The sequence below is a fragment of the Erinaceus europaeus genome, chromosome X (assembly GCF_950295315.1).
Source record: "Erinaceus europaeus chromosome X, mEriEur2.1, whole genome shotgun sequence".
Lineage (NCBI taxonomy): Eukaryota > Metazoa > Chordata > Mammalia > Eulipotyphla > Erinaceidae > Erinaceus > Erinaceus europaeus.
Window position 1 is genome coordinate 5,957,760 of NC_080185.1, and position 20,582 is coordinate 5,978,341.

A 20,582-nucleotide genomic window follows, 5' to 3' on the forward strand; every position below is an offset into this window, starting at 1 on the left:
GGAATGTTTTTGTCAGAGGTCACCAACTGGCTACCTAGAAACTTCCCTCCCTCCTTGGCCCAGCCAGAGCCAGATTTCTTAATTCTTATCCTCCCAGGAACTGTCCAGAGAGGAAGTGGAAATCTGGGAACTTGCAGAGAATGAAGACAGGAAGGGGGGAGGGCTCCATACCTTCTGCCTTCATAGCCTGAGAGAGAGAAGCAGAGTTGGCCTCAGTCAGACTCTCCTCACTAGCCATTTGGGAGACCTGAGTGTGAGACTTGTTCTCTCTGGGACCTGATGTGTGCACAGTCCTGGTGAACCAGGTCAGGGGAGCTAGTGTCACCAGAGGGTGGGGTAGTGACGTGGCAGGAGAGGTCTCTGCAGACAGTAGGTCTCTTTTTCATCAGAGGTAGGGTCACAAAACTGTCCTCTCTGAACAGCTGTGACTGGAAAGGAGGTCCAGCTTCCAGGGCTGGGCAGGAAGGCACAGTATGGTGGCCAGGGGGAGAGTGGCAACCTTCTGGAATGTTCTCAGGGAGCACAGAAGAGCTGGCTTTGAGATCAGGCAGGAGGACCCCAGGTGAAGCAGTCAAAGACAGAACTCCATTGTCACCTTATCCTGTCATTCTGCTTTGAGTGCTCTGGGGAGAGGGGAAGGGAGAGAGGGAGGGAGAGCGAGAGGGAGAGGGAGAGGGAGAGGGAGAGGGAGAGGGAGAGGGAGAGGGAGAGGAAGAAGAGAGAGAGAGGGAGAGATAGAGAGAGCTTTGACAGGATAGTAGGGACAGTGAGCAGTGAGGCTGCAGAGGACCCCACAGTAGCCTAAGGCTCTGCCCTCAGGACACCTGCCAGTGCCCTGAGCCTCAGAGGCTTCCTCAGTGACCCTGGATGGAGGGAGTGTGTGTGTGGGGGGAGGGGGCTGTGGGAGGTAGCTGATGCACTCAACACCTGAGGTCCCTGCCCAGAGCTGGGCTTCAGTGTTGGATGGAGATTCCTGATGTTTTCTGCCCCCCAGCGTCCACTCTGCCCTTGGGGAACTGAGCTCTTCCTATGATATCTCAGGGAATTTGTAGTTTCATAGGAAGCAGAATTAATCACCCAGAATCTCTTGTCCGCATGTTCTGCCCTGAAAATTTCACTCATATTGAGGGCAGGGCAGAGTGTGACTGAGGCCCATGAATTCCAACCAGAGATCAATTTCCTTTTCTCTTGGCGGCTTTTCTGCACACTAACCAGCTTCCATCCATGTGATCCGCAAGGAAGTCTAGCCTTTGCTAGACTTTACTACTGGCCTATGTTGGTGACTCTTGCACAGTGGCTTCTCTTGAAGGAGCAAGACCTTCCCTCTCAGGAAGCCCTGACTCAATTACCTCCTTCAAGAGGGACAAGTGATGATGGAGAATTTAGCCGGGCAGGACTTTTGTGTCCAGAAATCCAGCCAAATAATGGGCAGGGACACTAGCAGGAGTTCATCTGTTTACAGTGTGGTGTATCCCAGAATAAATAGGAGCCAGCAAGTTTCTGGTTTCAGCAGGTTTCTGCTGCATGTTACCCTTTGGTATGTTAATTATTTAAATGGCTTGCTCCGGAGGTCCCAGGAGTTTCAAAGAAAGACCTTTGCTTCCCTGCTTTTTTTTTTTTTTTTTCCTCCAGAGTTATCCCTGGGACTCAGTGCCTGCACTATAAAGCCACTGCTTCTGGAGGCTATTTTTTCCCCTTTTTTGTTGCCATTGTTGCTATTGTTGTTGTTACCTTTGTTGGATAGGACAGAGAAATTGAGAGAAGAGGGGCAGACAGAGAGGGGAAGAGAAAGATAGACACCTGCAGGCCTGTTTTACTGCCTGTGAAGAGACCCCCCGCTGCAGGTAGGGAGCCAGGGGCTTGAACTGGGATCCTTAAGCCAGTCCTTGCACTTTGTGCCATTTATGTCTAACCCACTGCACCACCACCCAGCCCCCTGCTTCCCTGTTTTTATCAAAGTAAGCATCATCCCTGGTTTTTCTGCTAAAAGAAGTATGTTGGTACCTAAAGACCACAACTTTGAGCCCCCATCCCTGTCTCAACTATCATGTACCTGCCAGGTTTCTCAATATTGCTAAAGAGGAGGGAACAGAGCAGTTTGCATTTACAATTTTTAAAAATTTTGTAACCCCCAATTTAGGGACAATCTCCTCCCAAGCATGCACTGCCCTTTCCAGAGCTCCAAACTTCCCAGGACATTCACACTGGACTTCTTTCATCTGGAGTCCCAGTCACTTCCCCTACCCTTCATTTGTCCAGTAAAAATTAGAAGACAGGATTAGGATGTGTACTGTTCAACTCAGTGTCCTCACTTGTAATTCAGGGCCACCAGAGAACAGAGGCTCAGTGACTGTCTGAGAAGAAACCAGCCAGTGATGGGGTGGGGATGTATTAGTGATTCAGAATTATTTCTGCTTCTTCTAGATAATCCAAGCATCTCCAGTGGTACATGCATATTTTAGCTTTATAGAAGGAGAGTAGAAAAGGAACAAGAGGCCAAGAGTGAACATTATTTCTCTATATTGAATCTGTTCATTTTGCAGCTGAATTTTTTTTCACATAGTCAAGGAAATTGTTCTTCTTTGTACCATATTGTCTAATTCTAGGTCACAAGCTAAAGTGGAATTTTCCAACTGAGATTTCAAAATAGTGAAAGTCTTTCTCTTCAGCTGGGTAAGTACATACACATGTGTGTTCAATGTTGACTTTTAAACATGAAAGCTGCAGCTGATCATATGTTCTACTACATTTGGAAAAAAAAACATCTAGCCAACACCCATGTTCAGCAGAGAAGCAATTATGGAAGCCAGAACTTCCACCTTCTGTACCTCATAATGACCCTGAGTCCATATTCCCTAAGGGTTAAAGACTAGGAAAGCTATCAGGGGAGGTGATGGGATATGGAATTCTGGTGGTAGGAACTGTGTAGAATTGTACCCCTCTTATCCTATGGTTTTTATCAATGTTTCCCTTTTATAATTAAAAAAATTCTGAAGAAAACACAAATCAGTTCCCAAGATGTCACAAAGAAGTGGAAGTCATAGGTGGTCTACACTGTGTCCCCCAGCTGCATTCCATCACTTGGGCCCCCGACTGCACTATGCAGCCCTGCCCTGGCCTTTGCTTCCCTGTGGGCCAATTCAGTTCCTTCAGAGAGGATGAGAAAGGAAGTGCAATCCCTGTTGTTGACCTGGGACCAAAGCTCCAGGACTCTGACCTTGCTGGTCTCTGCATGCGTCCACCCATGGGCCCCATCAGAACTCATAGTGGACAGGGTCAGTGCTAGGCACCTGCTGGTGCAGCAAGTACCACTCCTGCTCCCCCTCATTGTTGAGGAGCTCCTGGGGCTCCTTATAGAGGAAATGCTCCCTTCCAGCATGCACTCCTATCACACTTAAAGCCTCCCACATGTCTTCCTCAGAGACACAGAAGCACTTCTGGATGATGACACCCAGAACAATTGCCAGCGGGCTGATCTTAGGCTTGCTATTCTCAGCTTCAGTCACCCCATCACAGGTAAGGCCCAGGGTGGGGATCAGGATATAGGAGTGGGCCTGGGGGTTAGCTACCTGCACATCAATGACAAACACCAGCTGCACACGTTCACAGGCCTGCCTGAAGATGGCAGGGAAGTACTCCTGCTGGCCACTGAGGATCTCACTCAGTATCTCAGCCTCTGAGATGGTCACCTTTGCAAGTTACTTGCAGAGCAGAAACAAGACCAGATCAGCCATCTTCCCATACAACAGTCCCTGGAAGGGGGCCTGGGATCCTCCTGGATCTTGCTCTGTGCCTGTGTCCTCCTCTTCTTCTGGCCTGCTGGGGTCCCTCTCTGCGGGGCTAGATTCTCGAGTGGGAGACAGAGGACCAGGGACTCATGGTTGAGCTGGGAACGCAGTTCAATCTTTATTGATGAATGGGAATGCAATGAAATCTATCTAATCTGTGTTCATTAGAAAATCCTGTCCTTTCTATCTCCTGAGGTGGAAATGTCAGGTCAGAAAAGGAAGTACGTAGGATAGGGGGTGGGGAGAAGGAAAAAGTGCACGCGCTCGGAAGTATCAAGCTTGCATCTAACCAGTGGCGATTAAACCAATGTCCTGTAGGCAGGGTGGATCTCAGGTAAAGCAGTGATTATGTAAATAGACCACAACGTTAAGCAATGATGACCAAAACAGAAGGGGGTCTTAGAAACAGAATTAGAAGCAGACCAACACCTCTTCTTCTCAGACTGAGCCCTTGAGTCATCAGCTTCTGCCCTGGAGGCCTTACTAGCTGCTGTATCCTCCTCTACAGTGTCAGAGAACATGACAGAGGGGGAGAGGGAGGGAGAAAGATGAAGAAGTCGAGGAGGAGGAAGAGGAGGCCAAGGAGGCACCAATCAAACAGGCTCTGGACCTCTACTGGGTTTCTGACAGTCTTCCTCAAACTTGCTGAGCCCACGCTTATGACACTGAGGCATGATGACAACAGGCATGTAGGCAGGAGGTGGTCAGTGGAATCAAGGACTCTGGGGAAGAAAGGCATGTGAGCGCCTCAGTTGAGAAGCTCACTGTGGTTGGCTCTGAGAAAGGTGACCTACTGGCTCCTTTAATGGAGTGCTCTCGTTGGCTGTGTCCTCTGTTGGTATGCTTCTAAAAACCTCTTCTGTTTCATTAGTTTAATACCCCCTGCTTAACACTGTATTCTATTTACATAGCTACTGTATTCTATTTACATAACCACTGCAGGGCATTGGTTCAATCCCTACTGGTTCATGATATGTTTTTGTTCCGCCCCCTCTCCTTGTCACACTCTGATTTTCACCAGTCACTTTTCTCTCCACCCTCTCTATGTCACATCCTGTTCACACCCTACTTGGGAAGTATATATAATGACAACATTGTTCATTTTAGTTTGAGTTTAGCTTAGCTTGGTATAGATTGCGCTGCGTCCTGCATGAATAAAGAGACACTGCGTACAACCCAGTCATGAGTCCCGGGTTGTCTGTTACCCACCTGTGAAGCCAGCTCGGCGAAAACAACAGTCCTCCTGTGTAGATGTCCCCTAGGAATCTGAAGGCAGAAGTAAAATGGCTTCCCATGTGCTAACACCACAACCAGAAGCTTGGGTGTCCCTGAGAAGTGGGAAAATGTTGGGTTCTGTGGAGTCCCCTCAATTCTGTGGTAGGGAGCCCCTCACCTTGACTCCTGTTACTTCTTGAGGCTCCTCTCCTTTGTAATCTGAGATGTGCTGCTCAGACCAAAGTCTTCTCCAAATTACTGGAATCCCTGTGAGAGGAATAGAGTGAATGCCTTGGAATTAAACATCCCTGGACCCCTGTAATGACTGGAAGGATAGTCGAGCCTATGGGGTCCCCTTTATTTTGGGTTGGGGGAATGTCTCCATACTCATTTAGGGTCCTCTCTTTTCATTGTAACTTCTCTGCAGCCTGAAGTAACTCTGAGAACAATATCACACACCCAAGATTGACCAGAAGGAAGTCAGGGCCCACATATGTCCAGCACCTCCAGGGTCTGGGGTGGGAAGACTATCCCCTTCTGACCCCCATCAGAGTTTAGGGTCCCTCATGTGACCTGAATCCACAAGCTCAGAAAAGGCCCTCCACTTTTGAATTTTTTTATTCTTTTTATTTATTTACTGGATAAAAAATAGCCATAAATCGAGAGGGAAGGGGGTAATAGAATGAGAGACAGAGATACCTGCAGCCCTGTTTCACCACTTGCAAAGTTTTCCCCATGCAGGTGGAGACCTGTGGCTTGAACCAAGATCCTTGCACATTGTAACATGTTCACTCAACCAGGTGTGCTACCACCCAGCTCTAGCCTTTTGAGAACCAACCATCTGAAAGTGAGAAGGCCCAGCCTCACAGGCCTACCTAAGTTCTCCATGGCTGACAATAGGTACAAGCCAAAATCCTGTAGGCCCTCTGTCCTAGAGACTGTGGTACATTCTCTCCCAAGGATCCTCATATGGAATTTTGATAGCCCTCGGATTTCTTTGTGTTTACCCACATTCACTTCCTTCAACCAAGTATTTTTTCTTCTGAGGGTCCCAAAGGACCACCTATCCTGGCCCCTGCCAGGGTACCCCCATTTGGCAGCAGTGGTGCACAGGTTAATTGGGTAGTGGCACCCTATTACTCCTCACATTATCTGTGCTCACTTCTGTCAAGACAGTTTTTATTTCCCTCTGTTTACCTGAGGCTGTGTTCTGCAGTTCAAGGCCACCATCTTGCTTAGGTTTGTGGGGGTGTTTGGGGTAGGGGTACACCTATCCCTGACATCCTAATAACACAGAGTTTTTATCTCAGGCAGTCCCTATGTTTGGGCTAGAGAACTTTTGAGTCAACTTACTGATGACCAGAGGCCACACTTGTCCCATCAAGGTACTCAGCAACATGTGTCCCCCTATGGAGAAGTCAGACACACTTGATCTGATAATACTGCCTAGCTTTCCAAGGCAGACTGAAGTGACAAAAGACCACTCACTGTCTTCTGAGTTTTGAAGTTCTAATCTCCATTTTACCATCTCTCATGGACTTCCACTGGGTTCTAGAACTCTCTCTGTAATATAAGTGTTTGCATCACCAACTGATCCTGTCGCCCTCAGTGATGAGTCACTGGGTCTAATACGGGAAGCAGCTCAGTAAACTGAGGCTCAATGACTCTTGAGTCTAACTGTATCTAACTGCCCAGAAGCCCTCCATCCTCCATCCCATTCCTTACCCTGTGTCCCAGCAGGGCCTGAACCCTTGCCAACTGCATCCCAATATCCCTGTCCAGGGTCTGTTTGGGATTCATGGGGAACATGTTGATCCCCTCACTCCTCATTGAAGTCCACATCCTGACTGTATTAGAACCAGTGCATCCTCTGCAACCCTGAGTCCATAGTGCTGCCCCCAACCTCTCTCTGGAACCTGAGTGTGGAAGTGGGGTCCATGTGGCCCTCTGTCCACCCCACCAGAAATTCTGTATCCAGCCACTGACCCTCTTCTAGGGATGGTGTGTCCCTGTTCTCCCTCTATCTTGATGTTACCCCTGGTGACAGATGATGCTCATCTTGATTATGTTTCAGAGCTTTCTTATATTACCTTCATTTGTTTCACTGATTTCTTTGACACCAGCCTTATAGCTGGGCCTGACTACACAACATCTCCACCATTCTCAGTGACTATTTAAAAAAAAATTTTAATGTCAGAGACAGAGAAAAACAGAGAGGGTCAGATAAATAGAAACACCTGTAGCACTGCTGCAACCTTATTCCACACTTGCAGATATGAACCAGGGGCTTGAACCTGGATGCACATATATGGTGATGTGTGTGCTCTGCACATGCGCCTCCACCTGACACTGTTTTAGAGCTTTTTTTTCTTCTCCTTTGTCTTCCTGCTCTCTACTTGGGTCTTTGTCATCTGTCTTTCTGCAAGTGTTCCCTTCTCCTGCTTACCCCCTCCTCCATTATGCAAGCTCTGATCTTTGAACTCTGTAAGGAATTCTGTAGTTTTCCTCATCAAACTCCTTGTATTTGATTCCTCAACAGTTTTATTAGGAACAGAAATCGTCTAAAACTGAGTTGTGGGGGCTATGGCTCACCTGGTTGAGCACACAGGTTAAGTAACATGTGTTGGGTAGTATGCCAGCTCCCCTGGCTTAAATCGTCTGTCTCTAATCCTGCTTAACTAAGCACTGGCATGCCTGCAGGGCATTGGTTTGATCCCACTCAAAGCTGCGGTCTACTTACATAAACCACTGTTAACTGAGCACCACCCTCCCTACAGGAGTTCAGTGGTAGAATTCTCACCTGCTACGCCCCCTCTCCTTGTCACACCCTGATTTTTTACCAGTCTCTTTTTTCGCTCCACCCTCTCTACGTCACACCCTGTTTCCACCCTACTTGGCTAGTATATATATAAGCTGCTTTTCTAAGTAAAATCACTTGGAATTGCTTTCTGGCTCCAAGAGTTCCAGAGTGTATCTCCTGCAATGTTAGTGCGGCTCGAGTTCCTGATTCCTCTCCCACGCAGCAGCCTAGGTTGGCTCCAGTTGAATTCTCTCCAACCCAGAGAGCATTTGCTTGGGAAGAAGCACCCTCAGGCTATCCCGGCAAACATGTATAAGAACCAGGTTCAAACCCCTCGACAGAGTGGAAACTTCATGAGTTGGGAGGCAATATTTCACCAAGAAAATTCCTGGGTCCCTGGCCCAGCTCTGTACGAATGATGACTGACGAATTGTCACACAGGTTCAGCTTGGACAATCAGGGAAGTTTAAACATCCAGGGATGGACATAATCTTGCTTGAAAAAATATTGTTGATGTGTCATTTTCATATCATTAAGTCCACTTATTCAAAAAGCACAGTTTTTTTCTTTCTTTTTTCCTTTATTGGGGATTAATGTCTTACATTTGACAGTAATATAAAGTTGGGTGTTCTTGCCATAGCAATCAGGCAGGAGCAAGAAATTAAAGGGATACAGATTGGAAGAGAAGAAGTCAAACTCTCCCTATTTGCAGATGACATGATAGTATACATAGAAAAAACTAAGGAATCCAGCAAGAAGCTTTTGGAAATAATCAGGAACTATAGTAAGGTGTCAGCCTACAAAATTAACATTCAAAAGTCAGTTGCATTCCTCTATGCAAACACTAAGTTTGAAGAAGTTGAAATCCAGAAATCAATTCCTTTTACTATAGCAACAAAACCCATAAAATATCTAGGAATAAACCTAACCAAATACTGAAAATTATTAGTCGTTACTCAAGGAAATTGAAAATGACACAAAGAAGGGGAAAGATATTCCATGTTCATGGGTTGGAAGAATTAACATCATTAAAATGAATATACTACCCAGAGCCATCTACAAATTTAATGCTATCCCCATCAAGATCCCAAGCACAATTTTTAGGAGAATAGAACAAATGCTGCAAATGTTTATATGGAACCAGAAAAGAACTAGAATTGCCAAAACAATCTTGAGAAGAAAGAACAGAACTGGAGGCATCACACACCCAGATCTCAAATTGTATTGTAGGGCCATTGTCATCAAAACTGCTTGGTTCTGGAATATGAATAGACACACTGACCAGTAGAATAGACTTGAGAGCCCAATAGTAAGCTCCCACACCTATGGAAATCTAATCTTTAACAAAGGTGCCCAAACTATTAAATGGGTAAAGCAGAGTCTCCTCAACAAATAGTATTGGAAAAAATGGGTTGAAACATGCAGAAGAATGAAACTGAACCACTATATTTCACCAAACACAAAAGTAAATTCCAAGTGGATCAAGGACTTAGATGTTAGACCAGGAACTATCAGATACTTAGAGGAAAATATTGGCAGAAGTCTTTTCCATCTAAATTTCAAAGACATCTTCAATGAAACAAATCCAATTCAAAGAAGACTAAGGTAAGCATAAACCTGTGGGACTACATCAAATTAAAAGCTTCTGCACAGCAAAAGAAACCACTACCCAAACCAAGAGACCCCTCACAGAATGGTAGAAGATCTTTACATGCCATACATCAGACAAGAGTTTAATAGCCGACATATATAAAGAGCTTGCCAAACTCAAAACAAGACAACAAATAACCCCATCCAAAAATGGGGGGAGGACATGGACAGAATATTCACCACAGACGAGATCCAAAAGGCTGAGAAACACATGAAACAATGCTCCATGTCTCTGATTGTCAGAGAAATGCAAATAAAGACAACAATGAGATACCACTTCACTCCTGTGATAATGTCACACATCAGAAAAGGTAACAGCAGCAAATGCTGGAGAGGGTGTAGGGTCAAAGGAACCCTCACGCACTGATGGTGGGGTATAAATTGGTCCAATCTCTGTTGAGAACATTCTGGAGAACTCTCAGAAGGCTAAAATTGGACCTACCCCATGACCCTGAAATTCCTCTCCTGGGGATATATCCTAAAGAACCCAACACAGCCATCCAAAAAGATCTGTGTATACATATGTTCTTAGCAGCACAAATTGTAATAGCCAAAACCTGGAAGCAACCCAGGAGTCCAACAACAGGTGAGTGGCTGAGCAAATTGTGATATATATATATATATTTATGTAAATATATATATATGAATACTATTCAGCTGTTAAAAATGTTGACTTCACCGTTTTCAGCAGATTTTGGATGGACCTTGAAAAATTCATGTTAAGTGAAATAAGTCAGAAATAGAATGATGAATATGGGATGATCTCACTCTATTTATTCAACCTATAGCTATAGCAGTTCGACTAACTGCTAATATCACAGCAGGACACTTATTAATTCATCTAATTGGAAGTGCAACACTAGGCCTTATTGCAATTAGTCCCTCTGCAGCTATATTTACATTCACAATTCTTTTTTTATTAACTATTTTAGAGATTGCTGCAGCTCTTATTCAAGCTTATGTATTTACACTTCTAGTTAGTCTCTCTTTACATGACAATACATAATGACCCACCAAATACATGCTTATCATATAGTTAACCCTAGCCCCTACCCCTAACAGGAGCTTTATCTGCTCTATTAATAACATCAGGTCTTATAATATGATTTCACTTTAACTCAATATTTCTTCTAAGTCTAGGTCTAATTACTAATACTCTCACTATATATCAATGATAACGAGATATTATCTGAGAAGGAACATTCCAAGGCCATCATACACCTATCGTTCAAAAAGGCTTGTGTTATGGTATAGTATTGTTCATTATTTCAGAAGTATTATTTTTTACAGGATTTTTCTGAGCATTTTATCACTCCAGTCTAGTACCTACTACAGAATTAGGCGGCTATTGACCCCCTGCAGGAGTAGATCCTCTTAATCCACTCGAAGTACCTTTACTTAATACAGCAGTACTCTTAGCCTCAGGAGTATCAGTTACATGAGCTCACCATAGTCTTCTTGAAAAAGATCGTACCAGTGCTATTCAAGCCTTAACTATTATAATTAGTCTGGGCCTATATTTCACTCTATTACAAATTATAGAATATTATGTGCTTGGAAATTGTGCAGATGCATTCACATCTGCCATGTTTTCCCCTCCAAGGCATTTTTGAGAGGGCCCATAAAACCCTTAAGGCTCAATTAAATAAAGATAAAGGAGGAATGTACCCCCCCCAAACATCCAGCTAGCAAAAGCCTTAACTATGTTAAATCTCTTTAATATTTACAATAACCCGGACTTACCTCCTATTATTCTTCACTGGCAAACACCATCTACTTTTCCACCTATTAAGGTCAAATTGAAAGACCCACTTGATAAAATTTGGAAAGGGCCTGACCCTCTATTGACCATGGGAAGAGGTTTTGCATGCATTTTCCCACATCATTACTCTAAACCTGTCTGGGTTCCTGCCCGCCATGTCCGACAATACCCTCATGATGGCACTGTTATCCCTGAAGAACAAGAAATACAAGAGGACTAGATGCAGGATACATCCCAGGATCCATAATATGACATGGCAGAACCTACAAAAGTTGGCTCACAGAGCCCTCTCTCCTACCCCTTCCCTGAATGTCTTGTTATGACTGGCCAGTTGTGTTTTGTGAGTGTGTTGAATGACCAAAAATTTTTGTATGACCCATCTGCTCAGAGTACTCTAAATGTTAAAACCATTGTCACTAACATGCGTTAACTCTCTAAGTAACCTGAGTCTGTTTATAGTCCAAAGTCAATTATAGTAAACCTCTAACTTGTTACAAGTTTTATTGTTTTTCACCAGTAAGTGATTACAGCTATCAAGCCTTCATATGAGGAATCATCTGTTCATATGGTAAGGTATTAAACTGTAAGAAGTTCCTCCATATCCAACCTATGTGAATTAACAGCATTCACATATTCTTGTAAACTTAACTGGGGTATCTTGTCTTGCCACCATAAGCCATGCCTTTGTCAGCCAACAATTTAAAGATGTTTCACTTTATAACATCACCCATGCCACAGACATCCTTTACTACCCCCAAAGACAAATGGCTGTTCCCCTAGACATCACATCCACTGACTGCTTCCTTAGACTTGAGATATGATCCCTCTTCATACAATGGATACATTCCCCCTTCCTTACCTGTCTACCCTTAGTTGTGGGACCCTAGCTTGTTTTACTTCTTCTGCTCACAATAGGTCCTATATATTTTTTTAAACATTCTAATTAATTTCTTAATGAGAAAGAGAGGAGGAGAAAGAAAGAACCAGATATCTTTCTGGTACACATGCAGCCAGGGATCGAACTTGGGATCTCACGCTTGAGAGTCTAACGCCTTATCCACTGCGACACCTCCCAGACCACGGTCCTATAATTCTAAACAAGCTCATGGCCTTTTTGCGGCAACAGATTGATGCCATAAAGATGCAACCTATACAAAATCACTATCATAGGCTGGACATGGCAGAATATTGAGTTGCTGCGGAGGATTTGCCCCCCTCCATCAGAACGTCCACCATGTAGAGGGCTGGCTAGCCAATGACGGGTAAGAGGAAACTAGTGCTATCCAGTCAACCTAAGACAGGGCACCTGGTACTACTGGGAAAAAATGACCAGGTGTTCCAATGACGGGTAAGACGGAAGGCTGATCCCCAACCTAAGACAGGCACAGTCCACCCTGCCACAAAACAAAGTCCACCAAACATCAAAACATGATATAAGACAGGGGGACATGTGGGGAGCCACATGTGCCCTGAAGGTTGCTATTGGCATGGCCATAGAGTTTATGTTAAAAGATAGTTCCTGGGAATCGGGCGGTGGTGCAGCAGGTTTAGCGCAGGTGGCGCTAAGTGCAAGAACTGGCTTGAGGATCCCAGTTTGAGCCCCCTGCTCCTCACCTGCAGGGGAATCACTTCACAGGTGGTGAAGCAGGTCTACAGGTGTCTTTCTCTCCCCCTGTCTTCCCCTCCTCTCTCCATTTCTCTCTGTTCTATCCAACGACCACAATATCAGTAATAACAACAATATAATTACAACAATAAAACAACTAGGGCAACTAAAGGCAAGATACAAAAAAAAGGGATAAGATAGTTCCCGCTTCCCTACACCTTAGAGTCTTTGTTAAAAGATAAGTTATTTTTCCCCATGAATACATAATAATAAATGAATAGGAAAGATACATCCCCCAATACTCAGTTGGTCAAGGCACCAAACCTCTTTTTCTATAAAGCATTCAAATCAGATGCCCTGCTAACCATGAGAAGCAGATTGTTTGTGTTTCTTCCACAGGAATCCCGGAAAAAAACATCTGGACCCCTGCACACCCTGACATCACCCACTAGATGGCACGACTACAGTGGCACACCCCCCGAAACCCTAGATGTCACCTGATGCAATCTGAAGAACCTGATTCACAGACTCCAAGGACAGAACTTTTTTAGTGCCTGTCTGCCTTTCCTGCTTCTGCTTTGCCTGTCACATTTTGGTGGTTCCAGCTCGCTTTCTACAGAAAAGCAGAACTCCAGAGGCTGACCTTCCTCATGCAGCATTTCATCCCCTGCCATTTCTCCCCCTAGTCGCCTACTTTGGACTGAGACTTTTATCAGACTTGCTGGTATACCCTTTGGACACTTTAGACAATTTTACAGCAGCTTTCTTCCCTTCACGTTGCTGGTTTTTCATAGACTGACCCTGAGTAGTTCACAGACTTTACACACTGTTGTCCTGGGCATTAGATAAAAGGAAAGGGGGAGATGCTGGGAAATTGTGCAGATGCATTCACATCTGCCATGTTTTCCCCTCAGGCTACTAGTTCCCATGAGAGTTGGAACATTCTGGGAGTGCCTGTTCTGCCATGTTATGCCCTCAGGACATCGTCTATATCCCCACAATATTTGGAGTGCTTTGGTTACTCCTCCCCCCTCCCATTCTCATGAGAGTTATCATCCTGTCCTGGAGTGCTATGGTTACTCCTCCCCCTTCCCATTCTCGTGAAAGCTACTCCTATAAAAACCCTTCGTTTTCCACACCTTGTTCTCTTGCCAGGCTTCACTCTGGTGCTCAGACGCAAGAAAGGTTACTGCATGAGGCGGCTATTTTCGCTACCTCCATGTGGCCCAACCTGCCTCTCTAGCACCCAACTCTGAGGTGCCAGTGCAAATAAAGATTTGTGTTTCCTCTTTGCTCCGGACCCCTCCTCTCTCTCTTCTCCGCGGCCCATGCACAACAATAATTATGAAGCCCCCTTTACAATTGCAGACAGTGTTTACGGTTCTACATTTTTTATAGCTACAGGATTCCACGGCTTTCATGTGATTATTGGCTCATCCTTCCTCTCTATTTGCCTAATACGCCAATTAAAATATCACTTTACATCTAATCACCATTTCGGGTTTGAAGCTGCAGCTTGATATTGACACTTTGTAGATGTAGTCTGATTATTCTTTTATGTTTCTATCTACTGATGAGGATCTTACCCTTTTAGTATGCACACCATTGTACAATTGACTTCCAATCAGTTAGACTCGATATTTTTTGAGAAAGGGTAATAATCATAATAATTATAATTTTAACAAATACTACCCTAGCCATCATACTAGTAATTATTGCATTCATCTTACCACAACTTAATACATATGTAGAAAAAATTAGCCCCTATGAATGTGGATTTGACCCTCTAGGATCAGCACGTCTACCCTTCTCAATAAAATTTTTTCTAATAGCAATTACATTTTTATTATTCGACCTAGAAATTGCTTTACTTTTACCTATCCCCTGATTAATGAACTCATCAGATACAACAATATCCATTATAATTGTTCTTATACTCATCATAGCATTAGCCTCAAGTCTAGCTTATGAGTGAATAAAAGAAGGACTTGAGTGAAATGAATAAGGTAATTAGTTTAAATTAAAATTAATGATTTCAACTCAGATTATGATTAAAATCATAATTACCAAATGTCTATTATATTTATAAATGTAATACTAGCATTTATAATTGCTTTAATTGGCACACTACTCTATCACCATCACTTAATATCCTCATTATTGTCTAGAAGGCATAATACTAGCTATATATATTTTTCTCTCACTTGTTTCACTTAATATACATTTCACCACAACATATATAACTCCACTTATTGTTTTAGTATTTGCTGCCTGTGAAGCAGCACTAGGCTTAGCATTATTAGTAAAAATGTCTAATTATTATGGTAATGATTATGTACAAAATCTGAATTTATTGAAATGTTAAAAGTAATTCTACCAACTATTATACTTATTTCACTTACATGGCTATCTAAAAATAAATATATATGAATTAACATTACCTTAGTTTCTTAATTGCACTGACAAGTTTAATATATGTGAATAAACAATATTATATGTGAATAAGTACTTCTATTATTTATTTTTCAGATAATATCTCAACACCACTACTTATTTTAACCATATGACTTCTGCCTTTAATAATTATCGCCAGTCAACACCATCTTCAACAGGAAAGTTTAATCCACAAAAAATTCTACATCTCAATATTAATTTCTCTACAAATTCTACTTATTATAACATTTACGGCATCAGAAATATTCTTATTTTATATTCTATTTGAAGCTACTTTAATCCCCACTTTAATTATTATTACACAATGAGGAAATCAAATTGAACGCCTTAACGCTGGGTCTTATTTCCTCTTTTATACTTTAATAGGATCTCTACCTCTATTAGTAGCATTGATATATTTAAAAGAAATAAATGGTTCCACACACTTCATCTTTATAAAATTACTTACAGACTACCATACAATTAACTGGTCCAATTCTCTCATGATTATCATGTATAATAGCTTTCCTAGTAAAAATACCTCTGTACAGTATTCATCTATGACTACCTAAAGCTCATGTTGAAGCCCCAATTGCAGGCTCAATAATTTTAGCTGCTATCTTACTAAAATTAGGAGCATATGGAATAATACGAATGAATATATTAACCGAGCCACTTACCAATACAATATATTACCCATTTATTGTTCTTTCATTATGAGGCATAATTATAACAAGTTGCATTTGTCTACGTCAAACTGATTTAAAATCATTAATTGCTTATTCATCAGTAAGTCATATAGCCCTTGTTATTGCAGCAATTATAATTCAAACCCCCATAAGTTATATAGGAGCCACTACTTTAATAATCGCCCATGGCTTAACTTCTTCCCTACTATTCTGCTTAGCAAATATTAATTATGAACGCACTCATAGCCGCATTATGATTCTTACTCGAGGTTTACAAATTATTTTACCTTTAATAACAACATGATGATTAACTGCCAGCTTAAATAACCGAGCCCTCCCACCAACCATTAATTTAATTGGTGAACCTCTAATTTTAATATCATTATATTCCTGATCTAATCTTTCTATTATCCTCACAGGACTTAATATAATTATTGCAGTAGCATATACTTTATATATAATTATTATAACACAACGAGGACTGTCTACACACCATATTAAAAATATTAAACCATCATTTACACTAGAAAATCTACTTATAATATTGCATATTATTCCTCTAACTCTACTAATCATTAAACCCCACATCATTCTCGGTAATACTTTATGTAAATACAGTTTACAAAAATATTAGATTGTGAATCTAAAGTCAGAGTATTGATCTCTTATTTACTGAAAAAGATTATAAGAACTGCTAATTCTTAAATCCACATCTAATACCTGTGGCTTTTTCGCTTTTTAGAGGATGACAGTAATCCATTGGTCTTAGGAGCCAAAAAATTGGTGCAACTCCAAATAAAAGTAAAATTATGATAGCATCCACTATACTAATTACACTTGTAGTTATAAATATACCCCTTCTTTTATCCACTAGTCCAAATTATAATATACAAAATTTTCCTATCTACGTAAAATCAGCTGTAAAAATTGCTTTCATAATATCATTACTACCGTTAACTGCCTTCATTATATTAGAACAAGAAATAATAATTTTAATTGACATTGAATGACTATTCAAAGCACAGAAATTTTTATAAGCTTTAAATTATATTACTTTTCCATCCTATTTTTACCAACAGCCCTATTCGTTACTTGATCCATTCTAGAATTTTCTATATGGTATATAGCTTCAGATCCAAATATTAATAAATTTTTTAAATATCTACTCATTTTTTAACTACAATATTAATTTTAACTACAGCTAATAATCTATTTCAACTTTTCATTGGTTGAGAAGGCGTAGGTATTATATCATTCTTACTAACTGATTGATGACATGGACGAACAGATGCCAATACAGCTGCTCTTCAAGCCATACTATATAACCATATTGGCGATATTGGCTTTATTCTAATAATAGCTTGATTCTTATTAAACTGTAATTCTTTAGATCTACAACAAATTATTTTAACCAAAAATAACTCCAATATTCCTTTAATAGGCCTATTATTAGCTGCCACAGGGAAATCAGCGCAATTCGGACTTCATCCTTGACTTCCATCTGTAGTGGAAGACCCTACACCTGTTTCTGCCCTTTTACATTCTAGTACTATAGCTGGAATTTTCTTAATAGTTCGATTTCATCCCATATTATCTGACGGTCCTACGATACTAACAGCAACTATATGCTTAGGAGCTATAACCACCCTATTTACAGCTATATGTGCTTTAACACAAAATGATATCAAAAAAATTATTGCTTTTTCAACATCAAGTCAACTGGGTTTGATAATAGTTACTATTGGAATTAATCAACCTTATATAGCCTTTCTACATATTTGTACACATGCATTTTTCAAAGCCATACTCTTTATATGCTCAGGATCAATTATTCATAATATAAAAGATGAACAAGATATCCGCAAAATAGGGGCAATCTGCAAAACTATACCGTTTACAACATCTGCTCTAATTATTGGAAACTTAGCTTTAACAGGCATACCTTTTCTATCAGGATTTTACTCAAAAGACCTAGTTATTGAAGCCATCAATATGTCGTATACAAACGCCTGAGCCCTAGCAACCTCAATAACTGCTGTCTACAGCACCGAATGATTATTATAATTTTACTCAATCCCCCTCGATATAACTCCATATTAATAATAAGTGAAAATAATGTTTACTTAACTCCATCAAACGCCTAATAATTGGAAGTATCTTTGCAGGATTCATGTTAACACATAGTATTACCCCTATATATATTCCTCAAACAACCATACCTCAACATATAAAATTAATAGCTTTAATTGTTACCTTTATTGGTCTTATAGTAGCATTAGACTTAAATCTGATAACACAACACCTAAAATACCATATAATTCTTAGAATTTCAAATGTTCAAACCTATTAGGCTATTTTACAACTATCTTCCATCGCTATATATTAGATAAATTTTGGCTATAATATAGCCAAAATTAGAAATTTTGGCTATAATATTAGCCAAAATACCCTATTAGACCAAACATGATACGAACATAATTTACCAATAATACTAATAAACTTTCATAAACAAATATCCAAATCTCTATCTAACCAAATAGGCCTAATCAAATTATATTTTTTATCGTTTTTCATTTCTATGTTTATTCTATTATTATTAGTCTAATTACCAGGAGTAATCTCCATGATAATAATTACACAAAATACTAATGATCATCCAGAAACTACTACCAATCAAGACCCATAACTATAAGGCAGTAACCCCCATTGCTTCTTCACTAAAAAATCCAGAATCACCAGTATCAAAGATAACTCAATTACCCTCACTATCAAAATCTAAAGCAAAACTTAATCCAAACTCACACCCCATAATTACATACGCTATAAATATTAATTCACTCACACAACCTAATAATAAAGAACTTAACAAAACTTTATTCGAAGGTCATACCTCAGGGTACTCCTCTATAGCTATAGCAGCTGTATATCCAAGTACAACTAACATTCCCCCTAAATAAATTAAAAATACTAATAAACCCCCCAAAAAACCCTCACAACTTAGTACCAAACCACAACCAAAACCTCCACTCACAATTAACCCAAACCCACCATAAATAGGTGAAGGCTTAGAAGAAAAACCAACAAAACCCATCACAAAAATTAAACTGAATAATACTACTAAATAAATTATCATAATTCTTGCATGATAAATTTCGTGACCTATGATACAAAAAATCATTGTTGTAATTCAACTACAAGAACATAATGCTAAATCTACGAAAGACTCACCCATTAATAAAAATTATTAATCACTCCTTCATCAATTTACCTACCCCATCAAATATTTCTTCTTGATGAAACTTTGGTTCTTTATTAGGCTTATGTTTAATTATTCAAATTATTACAGGCTTATTCCTAGCCATACACTACACATCAGATACACTTACACAATTGCACATATTTGCCGAGACGTAAATTATGGTTGATTAATTCGCTATATTCACGCCAAAGGTGCCTCCATATTTTTTATCTGCCTCTTCCTACATATCGGCCGGGGTCTTCACTACGGATCATATTTATTTAAAGAAGCATGAAATATTGGAATCATCTTGTTAATTACTACAATAGCCACAGCTTTTATGGGTTACGTTTTACCATGGGGTCAAATATCCTTCTGAGGAGCTATAGTTATTACAAATTTATTATCTGCTATCCCTTATATCGGAACAGATTTGATACAATGAATCTGAGGAGCATTTTCAGTAGACAAAGCCACTCTAACCTGTTTTTTCGCCTTTCACTTCATCCTCCCATTTATTATTACAGCCTTAACAATAGTCCACTTATTATTTCTTCACGAAAGTGGTTCTAATAATCCTACAGGAATTATCTCAGAATCTGATAAAATTCCATTTCATCCATACTACACTTTAAAAGACATCCTAGGTACAATTTCACTAATAATTTCATAATTTTCACTAATCCTTGTTCTAATCCTTACAAAACAACGAAGCATAATATTCCGACCTATAAGTCAATGCATTTTCTGATTACTAATCTCAGATTTATTAATCCTTACCTGAATTGGAAGCCAACCCTTAGAAAACCCATATATCATTATCGGCCAACTAGCCTCAATTTATTATTTCTTCTCTATTCTTATTTTAGTACCTTTGACAGGTCTTATTGAAAACCATATGTTTAAATGAAGAGTCTTTGTAGTACAAATATTAATACACTGGTTTTGTAAACCAAAGAAGGGGGAATATGCCCTCCTAAGACACTCAAGGAAAAGACTACAGTCCTACCATCAACACCCAAAGTTGATATTCTACTTAAACTATTCCCTGAATAAGCACGTACATATACATATGTAGTATCCACATTATTTAATTACCCCATAATGATATGCACTTAAATATTTTATTGTATAAAGACATTAAATTATATTTTTACTATAAATTTATGTAATACTAGCATATAAGCATGTACATTATACTCTATTATTACATAATACATTAAACTACTTAACAACAGAAAATTAAATACAATACGAATATCTAAAACAACCATATATTATTAATATTGCATAGTACATAATAATGTTAATCGTACATAGCGCATCCTATTAATATATATTCTCTACCACCTGCATATCACCTCCATTAGGTTATTTCTTAATCTACCAACTCACCTGAAA

The 20,582-nt window shown here is 40.3% G+C and overlaps 2 protein-coding genes across 2 annotated transcripts in view; both read left to right on the forward strand.

Moving 5' to 3' along the window:
• LOC132532430 (melanoma-associated antigen 10-like) overlaps positions 1–20,582 on the forward strand; it is a 220,974-nt gene that overhangs the window by 101,151 nt on the left and 99,241 nt on the right. The gene's annotated exons all lie outside the window — the stretch shown is intronic.
• LOC132535915 (NADH-ubiquinone oxidoreductase chain 5-like) lies at positions 16,197–17,962 on the forward strand. Its single transcript, XM_060183469.1, has 2 exons — positions 16,197–16,212; positions 17,451–17,962. Exons 1-2 carry the CDS (start codon positions 16,197–16,199, stop codon positions 17,954–17,956), a joined length of 522 nt encoding a protein of 173 aa, XP_060039452.1. The 3' UTR covers positions 17,957–17,962.